The 9151-nt window shown below is 63.7% G+C and overlaps 1 protein-coding gene across 9 annotated transcripts in view; it reads right to left on the reverse strand.

The window, feature by feature from the left end:
• RIMBP2 (RIMS binding protein 2) overlaps positions 1-9151 on the reverse strand; it is a 93963-nt gene that overhangs the window by 51211 nt on the left and 33601 nt on the right. For 6 of the 9 annotated variants that reach the window (XM_029921805.1, XM_029921806.1, XM_029921803.1 and 3 more), the window contains exons 5-6: positions 8653-8703; positions 7264-7284 (exon numbers count right to left, since the gene is read on the reverse strand). In XM_029921805.1, coding sequence (XP_029777665.1) covers positions 7264-7284; positions 8653-8703 — 72 coding nt within the window. The remainder of the gene's footprint in view (positions 1-7263; positions 7285-8652; positions 8704-9151) is intronic. The other 3 variants (XM_029921808.1, XM_029921802.1, XM_029921811.1) reach the window with 1 other exon arrangement.

Consider the following 9151-nt stretch of genomic DNA (forward strand, 5'->3'; position numbering starts at 1 on the left):
TCCCCTCCTCCCCCTGCCTCCTCCTCTTCCTCCCCCTGCCTCCTCCTCTTCCTCCCCCTCTCCCTCTCCTCCCCCTCCCCTGGCACTAAGCTCTCTAGCTCCTTAGTATAGAAAAAAGTGCTATTTATGTCTGAGATCAGGGATTTCTGAAAATAAACCTAACAAACCCCAAGCCTATAATTAATTTCTTCGATTCATTAAAAAAAAAGTAGCAGGTTTCTTCTTTTAAAAAGCTGAATGAGCTGGTCTGTGACAGCTGTCCCCAGCGAGGACGGCAGAGAACCGAGGTCAGTGCTCCTGGGGACAGGGCCCTGGGGACAGGGCGGGGGGGGGGCCAGCGTCAGACCCGCCCCCAGCCTGGGCCCCCAGAACAGGGCAACATTTGCCCGAGGGACAGGCGGGGTCGACCACGCACCTCGGGCAAGCGGCCCTGGCAGGCCTGCGCTCCCCCGGGTTGTCCAGGTGGGCTCCCAGGTGCCGCGCCGGTGTGTGGGGGTGGGCGGTGGCTCGTGGGACAACACGAGCCCCCCTGAAGTGGCTGTGAGTTCACGTTCGTGTGCATCGGGGCGACCACCGCGTGCACGTGAGGAGTGACCTCGCCGAACACAGCCAACGGGTCCTCGCTCGTGTGACATTCTAGAAATGACAACACTCTGGGGACAGACAACACATCAGCGGTTGCCGGGGCCGGGAGGGGGAGGGCGTGACTCCCAAGGGGTAACGGGAGGGGTGTCTTCGGGGCGGCGGCCGAAGGAATCTCTACGCATGACCGACCGCACGGAACTGCACACCAAGAGGGAAGAGGAAGGTAAACGGGCGAATCCAGACGCGGCCGGCAGCCTGGGGGCCGGGCCTGTGCCGACACGGAGAGGGCGCCAGGGTCCCCGGAGCCGAGGGACGGGAACGCAGGATGGACTGTGGCTGTTTATGTAACTTCTTGTGCGTCTAAAGTTACTTCAAAACAAAAAGTTTTTAGCAGCGAGCAGGTTTAAGGAATGTAAGAAAGGCTGCGGCAGGTGCCGGAACACCTCGGTGGTGCGTGAATGGTGTCTGTCACATGGGGTGCGGCCAGGACCCAGAGACACCCCAGGGCCGGCCGGTGCTGTCTGATGTGGCTCCCTGGACAGGGCAGGGCACAGGGTTGGAGGAGGGTGCCTGAGGGGGCCTGGAGGACACAGCCACACCAGGGGACAGGGTCATCTGGAGGCCCCCGGAGGCAGCACCCCTCCCATGCCACTGTGACCACGGCGTCCGTGGCACCCACTGCTGGCGGGCCCAGGGCCTGGGCTCCCGGAGAACAGCCCTCAGTGACTCCCCTTCCAGGGTGTGCTTCTATGTCCAGGGACCCCTCCGGCGACAGGGAGTGACGTGCCGCCCCCCCGCTGGGGCGCCCCCATGGACACCCGTGCTGGCTCTGCTGTGCGCTCACGGACTTCTGAGCATCGGAGTGCCGGGGGCGTCCCCGGAGGCCGGCGGGGACGCAGTGGGGAGCGGAGCAGGGGCTGGGGGGACACGGCGAGCCGGCGCGTGTGTGCTCTGTCCGCACCCGCTCAGAACTGGCCCAGACCCGCTGTGGGTTAAACTTCTAGTCGCCTGCAAGGAGCAGAGAGTCTTCACTCTAACGTGACACTTCTCAGTTTTTAAATGCTGGCAAGCATTTCAGAGGCCAGTAAATGGTCCAGGCTGACGAGTCCCATCTACGGGCGGCACGGCTCCTCCGTGAACCCCGGCTAGTGTTTCTGACACCGGCTCAGGCTGGGTGGCCCTCGTGGCCCCGGGCAAGCCCTGGGCACACAGGACGGCCCCCAGGGTCCGGGGCTCCGGGGCCCAGGCTCCATCAGGCCGACATCTCCCCTCGAGCTAGCCTTCCGTGGGAGCGACAGCAGGTCCTGATGGTGCAGACGGGACACAGGACAAACACAGATGTGCCGTTGGTGCCCGTTTGCCAGGGCATTTGCTTTAATCGGCCTCTGTACACGCGGGCAACTTGGGCTGGGCGTTGCCTCCGTCGTAACCGGGAGCAAAGGTGTAGGGGGGCGGCCAAGCCTCCCCTGCCTCCGGCTGCTCCCAGAGAGAGTGGGGGGCTAACTGCATCCCCCGCTCCTGGCCTCGCCTCCCCTCCAGGCGCCCAGGGGGGTGGCTGTGGGGCAGCAGGAGGTCAACCCTCAGAACCCAGAGGCTTCAGGCGCCTGTCCCAGCGGTCCGGGTGGGTGGTAGTCAGGACAGCGAGGAGCTGGGAGCCAGGGTGCAGCGCACGGCACGGGAGGCCACTCCCTCGGAAACTCCATCGGGTTCTCCCCGTCCAGAAGAGAGGAAGGATTTCCGGGCACACAGTGTCCTGGCCGGGCTGCAGGGGCAGGGGCAGCGGATGCGGGCCAGCAGCGGGAAGAGCCTGTGAGGGTCCCAGGGTCCCCAGCAGGAAGAACGACTTCCCCGAGAACAGAAAGGCAGCAGCGACCCCGCTGATCCGCCGGCTGTGTGGACGTCAGTGTTGGTTTCAGCATGCAGAGCACGTCACCTCCTGGTGGGTGGCCTCCCGGGGAGCTGGACACCTGCAGGCATCGGGAGTGGGGGCCGCTCAGAAACGGCCGTGTTCCGATCACAGCAGGAACAGATGGCCTACCCTGGGAGAGACGCAGGACTTGCACACTTAGACGTGGGTATTCATGAAGACAGAGAAGACGCATCCCAAGCATGACAGCTGGCGGCCCGGCTCCGGCACCCGGCAATTCCCAGCTCACTTCCGGCTCCGTGGAAGACGCCCGGGTGCTGTGCCCTGTAACCCATGTCCAAGCAGGGCCTCTGTGAGTCATCAGAAAGGCAGGCGACCCGGGGAGAGTTCCGGGCAGGCTGGGGTAACGGCTGTGTGCGGCGTGCTGATGTGCACGCAGGAGTGCGGAGCCGTGTACGTGTGCCGCACGGCTGCTCCGTGTAAGGCGCTGCTGGGGGGGGTCTCACACACTCTCACGCGTGGTCAGGGGCCCACAGGGTAAGGGTGTGCGCCCACGGCAGAGCGAGGAAAACAAGGCCGAGATGCAGAAAGCCGGGGTCACACACCCAGGCAGTGGCCAGATGAGGCCAGGCCTCTCTGACTCCAGGCTCTGAGCTGGCTCTAGATCCTAGGCCCCCCAGTCATTCCCAGGGGACCTGGGGCCAAGCCACCCAGCCTCAGTGGGCCTCTCTGTCTTCTCCTCTAACATGAGGGGAAGCATGTCTTCTGGAACCCAATGGCGGACTGCAAAGTCAGACCCTGGGGGGCAGGGTAGGGGCTCCACCAGCAGAAGCTAGGAACCTTCCACCCTCCGTGGGCCTCAGCACGGACACCGCTGGGGCTGGAGGCGGCCATCCTAGTAACCCAGTCCCCTCCTCACACCCCCACCGGCCGGTTGTCTCTTCAGCACCTCGGAGCCCATGCAAGTCTATCAGAACCCACTATGTTTCACCATCCAGGACACTCGGCGTCATTTCCCAGTGACCCCGTGAACTAAGGAACACCTTCGCTGCCAGTGTAATACCCCTGCCCGGGCTGGCTCTTGCCTGCAAGCACAGCCCACGGGAAAATCCACGAAGTTCACTGAACGGGCTCTGAGTTCCAGAACCTCTGCAGGACGACGCAGCCTTGACCCTGCCACGGAACCGCACTGTAGCCAAGGGGAGACTCTAGGAAGAGAAGCGTCTCTTCAGTTGATGTCTTGATTCCACAGTACGTGGGTCCAGCGCTGATGAAACACACACATCTTAAACACCTGCTTTGGCTCGTACAACTGTCCAACTGTCCAACTTAAACGGCACTGGATTCTAAGCTGTTGGCTCTGCTCACGGGGGCGGCCCCGCTCCGGTATGGACACGCCCTCGGTCACGCAGCTTTCCCGGGGCAGACAGCACGAGTCGCTGGCGGGACCTCAGAACTCCCGTATTGCCTTCAGGGGCGCCAACGGTGAGCGGAGACGGTGGCATCGGGGATGCAGGCGGGACTCGGGGTTCATCCTGAGGCAGCCAAACCTCCGAACACCAGAGCGTGCCCACCTCCTCGTCCCTGAGCGTGCCCACCTCCTCGTCCCTGAGCGTGCCCACCTCCTCGTCCCTGAGCCCCTGTCCTCTGGCAGAGCCTCAGGGGGCCGGGCTGAAAGGCTACTTCCGGGGCGGAGGGCCGAGACCCGTGCCCACCACGATTCCTGGGCAAACAGGCTTCCTAAGACACGTAGGATGTAAAACGTTACGTATGAATCTTTGTGTGCCCGCTTCTCAGATTCTCACCATGGCTAATACTCTGTCACACTTCAGTATCAAAACCATGATGTCTGAGGGATTCTAGAATTCAGATGGGGGGGACGACGCCCAAGTCAACACCGTTCAGCTCCGTTTCCCGGACCTCCAGCTTCTCTCCCGGTGAAGCATCACCGGTACGGCCAGGGCACAGGTGACACAGAAGAACAGGTATGAGCTGTCCCTGCCGCGGTCACCACGAAGCCGTATGCTCCCGAGGGCACAGCCGCAGCAGGCAGCGAGCCCGAGCGGGGCTCCCGGGGGCCTTCGGGGCGCACGGTGGGTGTCGCCGACAAGTGACCTTCGCGTGTTCGGTGTGAGGCCGTGATTTGCCGCTAAGCGCACCTGAGCCCGACCTCACGCCCGCTCCTGGGAGCCAGGTCTACCTTTCTGATGGGACCAGACGCACGTGCTCCTTCACCCTCACTCGCCACCTGGTCACCAAGTATTCTAAGACCGCCAGGGCCCGACAGGGTGACGCCTCCCTTAGGGCCTGGCGACACGGTCCAGCACATTCAGGGGCCCACGGAAATTTTCCCATTTTGGTTTTCTTGAAAATCGGGGATAAAACGAATATGGTAAGAATGACTCCAACCATGGCTTATACTCTTTACACCCACGCGGATGTGTGCAATCTGTGACACCAAGTATTCTCACGGAGGCAAAGGGGCCCAGAGCCCGGGGAAGTCACAGCGCAGCCCGGAGGCCGGGTCCCGCCTCGAGGAGACCCCAGGCCTGTCCGGCTCGGGGCATGCGGCCTGCTCTGGAAAGTCACCCCAGATGAGGCCCGGGGTGAAAGGAGCCTGCGAGGGTTCCCTCCCGTCTGTGACAAGCGTCCCGTGTCACCAGCCGTTTGCTGCCTGGTCCCCGAGCAGATGACCAGCGAGCTGGGGGCAAAGGAGCGAAGCGCTAGGAAGCCGCCTGGGTCACGAGCCACAAAGCAGCCAAAACGCACACGCAAAGCACAGGACACTGACACCGACTAGCGCAAGCCCCGCCTCGGCCCCAGAGGCGGCGCCTCCCACCCCAGAGGGCCGCCACTCCCCTGCGGCCCCGGACGGTGCCCTTGGGGGGCCCGCTCGCCTCGGGGCCTGGCTCTGCTCTCGCGAGCTGTGTGTCTCTGGGCCTGACGGCCAGCCAGCGAAGAGGACGACAGTGGCCACCTCGCCGGGCCCAGCGCCCGCAGGTAGTGGCCACGTGGCAGGCGCGACCATCTCGCAACTCTACTCTTGCTGCAGTTCCGCCAGTCGGCGAGCGGAGCCCAGCTCCCGGGAGGATGGGACAGGGAGGTCCCGGGAAGTCAGGCGGCAGCGCAGCGGCTGAAGGTTTGGGCTCTGGCACCAAATTCCTGGGGTTTGAGTCCCGATTTTGCTACCTATTAGCTTGCCTTGGGCAAGTCAGTTAACTTGACTATGCCTCAGTTTCCCCTGGATTGTCACGGAGATTAAGTGAATATGCGCGCTGTGTCCTCGACGCCCCTAGATGCATCCTCAGAACAGCGCTTGGCACAAAGTAAGTGTTCAGTAAGCACTAGTCCCTGCTATGTTTGTTGTTACTATTATTGATTTTAAAACGTTCTCTTCTTTGTCTTGAAATAACTCCCTCATAAAGTGTTTAACTAATAAAGAGCCAAGAGGGGGCCCTGCTGGGATTCTGGGGGAGCTCTGTTCTACTTTCAGTTCATTCCCGGCACCCATCTTTGCTAAGCCCCACAGCTAGCTCCAGCGATCCCCTGGGTGCTGGGACTCTGCGTGCATCCTGACTGGAAACAGACACTGCTCCCCTGTCCCCCCCAAACATCCTGGCCATTCACTCGTCAGAAAGTGGGGCCCTAAACACCCACAGAGCCATCTCTGAGCGCAACAGTGTTCTGAGGGGTCTTAGTCATCGTGTTTCCGGAGGCAGTCCTTACTAGTCCTGTTTTCTGTCTTGCTGCGCGAGGTGGGGGCTGCTCTGGGCTGTTCTGCCGAGCAGGACACCTGACCCACGGGAGGGACCAGCGCCCCTCGTGGGATGCACGGCGCCCTCCGGGGCCACAAGCACGTGGCACACTGCAGATGTCCCGCATCGACACTTCTGATGACAGTGGGGGGGCGGGGGCAGAGGGGTAGACGCTCAGGCCACCAAGACGCTGAGCCACAGACAAGCCAAGACCCCAGGGGGCTGGCTAGTATGCTCTCCTTCCCCAGACCAGCCTCACGGACACTAAACTGTGCCTCCCAGCCACGAGCTGCACGGACCTGGGCCCCTCCCAGCTCCCCGGCTCCCCCTCCAGAGGGCCTGACTCCGCAGGTGGGGCAGGACCCGAGAACCGGCATTCCTAGTAGGCCCCCGGGTGATGCTCACACTGCTGGCCCAGGAACCCCGCTTTGAGAGCCACTCATCCTCAAAGTGGAGAAATCCTCCCTTCCATGAACATGTGACCCGACTCAGAGTTTTGGAAAACACTCAAAACCCTGTTCAGAGGGACACGCGGTTCCTCTGGTTCCCGGGGGTGGGGGGTTAGTGAGAAGCGAGGCAGTGGGTTAGCAGAAGGTAAGCCCCCAGCAGGAACATAAAGGTGGAGCGGTCAGGGGTCAGGATCGAATCCCAGTGACCGACAGAGCTGCTGCATTCTGGCTTTGGGGCCCCAGGCCCAGGGCCGGCCCGAGGGCAGAATCAGTCCTGCCAGGTCCCTCCCCACCCCCACCCCCACCCCCACGGTCATCGGGGCTCTGAGAGGCCCTCCCAGACTGACCGCTGCAGCCTTGGCGGAAAACGGGAGACCAGGTTCGCTGGGCCTGCTCAACACACACGAGACCAGAGCTTGTGCCCCGGGGCCCCCCTCTGCCCCCCCCAGACTGCTCCCTGAGCCCCCAGCCCCACTGCATCAGGAGGAACCGCCAGCCCCCAGCGGAGGAGGAAGCAGGGGGTTGAGCCGGCCCAGGGACCCGGGCGCCCCATGCATGGGGGGGGCCGCGCCAAGCACGCACGGGGGCACGAGCATCCCGCAAATACCTGCATGCCGTCCAGGGTGTTCTGGGTGCAGCGCAAAGCGGGACACAAGCACGGGACGGTGTTGCGAATAAAAGAAGACAGAGCACTGAGCACATCTGCACAGCCTTCTCCATGCGCTAAACCCACAGAGCGCGTCCCGAAGCCCCCACATCCCGAGAACGCGTGGCCGCTGGCACTCGGGCCTCCGCGGGCAGCTCCGGGGCGGGTGGGAACAGGGAGCCAGTGGGCTCCGGGCGAAGGGGAGACGAAGCAGACTTGCAGCCAGGCCTGGTCTGAATGGAAGTGGGGGGTGGTGGGGGCAGGCAGGGGCGGCGGTCACCGGTCAGGGAGCAGCACGGCCACGTGGGGGTCGGGCTCCGTTCTCTCAGGTTACGTGTTCCCCCTGCCATTCATCACACTCACCCCTTCAGATATTCATTAGCTAATGGACGCTCTCAAAAAATCAATTTTAATACATGTGATGGTAGTGAAGTGACCTTCCCTGCGAGAGGAATAGACGGTAAAGGCACATCAGGGACGTGAGATGCACGCACGCGGTGGCCGTGGCCGCTGGTCCCTGCGGGGCAGCCCGTCCGCACGTGGGCTGCAGGCCCGACAGCGCCCGCGCGGAGGAGGCGGCCGACTGCCGGACCTCGGTCTGCGCCCCTCGGAGGCTGGCGCGATCCGCTCCCCGTGTATCACGCTCGGGGCGGGCAGCTGGCCGGGCCTGGGGTGAGCCTGAGTTCGTCCAGACCCGCCCATCTGCCACTCTCGGGAGCCCTCAGGCCCCAAGCGAGGGACAGGGGCGTGGCCGCTCCTCTCAGGACCCCACGGGGGTGGGACCTCGCATCACCTCCCTGCCAGCCCCCCGGCACCCCCGGGAGTGGCTGTGGGGAGGCCCCCCTGCTGTGTCCCCGGGGGCGGTGCTGAGGCGGCAGTCACCGCGGGTGCCGGTCACCGCTTTGATCGCCTCTGTCGTCCCCACTCCGGCTCTGGAAATGCCTCCCCAGGTACCACCCGCCAAGTGCCTCCCCAGGATCAGCGCCATCCCCTGCACGGTTCATCCATGGCAAGCCGCCCGTGGGAATGGCCCAGCCACCCTCTCTCCTTGTTCCCGTGCAAGAGAGGGGCTTCGTCCTCCTCACGTGCCACCTGAGAGGTGCCCCCAGGGGACTGCAGGTCACATCTGGGACCCCCAGCACCGCGGCTGGCGGTGTGGCCGCGGGCACAGGGCTTCACCTCTCAGCGCGGCCGCTGTGCGAGTGGGCCCCATGCGGGGACGGGAACTCAGCACTAGTGACTGGTGCCCAGTGGGCGCTGGGAGCCGTCAGCTCCTCTGTGCGGCGTGGATGCCCGTGCTCGCCCCCGAGCTCACCCACCCCCGGCAGTCGGCCAGGCCCTGGCACTCACCTCTAGCAGCTGCACGGCGCCTTCATGCTCCTTCTTAGCTTCAACCTGAGCCTTTTTTAGGATAAAAAGAGAAAACAGTCAAGGTGTAAAGCAGGGTTAAAAAAAGACAATCAGGTTCCCATCTGGATCCTCGGGTACAAGTCACGCTTTTTGCCCCCTCCCAAGATGCCTCCCGGTTCTGAGGATCTAGACCAGTTCTCATTTCTCTCTCGTCTGGGAGACATGGAAGGAATCCAGGCCGGCTCGGATGCCGCTGTGGAACTCGGGAAGCGTGCCCCAGGCTGGCGGTGAAGGGCTGGGAGGTCGGGGCCGGAGGGGAGGCCATGGTCCCGGTCCTGGCGGGCGGTCACATGCAAACGGTGGCTGGACCCAGAAAGGCAGGATGATCCTGCCTGAAGCCTCGGGCGGCACGACTGTCTCCCCGACACCCCTCCGCCCCCCCACCGCCACGCAGACACCCCCGCCCCCATCGCCACGCAGACACCCCCGCCCCCATCGC

The sequence above is a fragment of the Suricata suricatta genome, chromosome 14 (genome assembly GCF_006229205.1).
Source record: "Suricata suricatta isolate VVHF042 chromosome 14, meerkat_22Aug2017_6uvM2_HiC, whole genome shotgun sequence".
NCBI classification, from domain to species: domain Eukaryota; kingdom Metazoa; phylum Chordata; class Mammalia; order Carnivora; family Herpestidae; genus Suricata; species Suricata suricatta.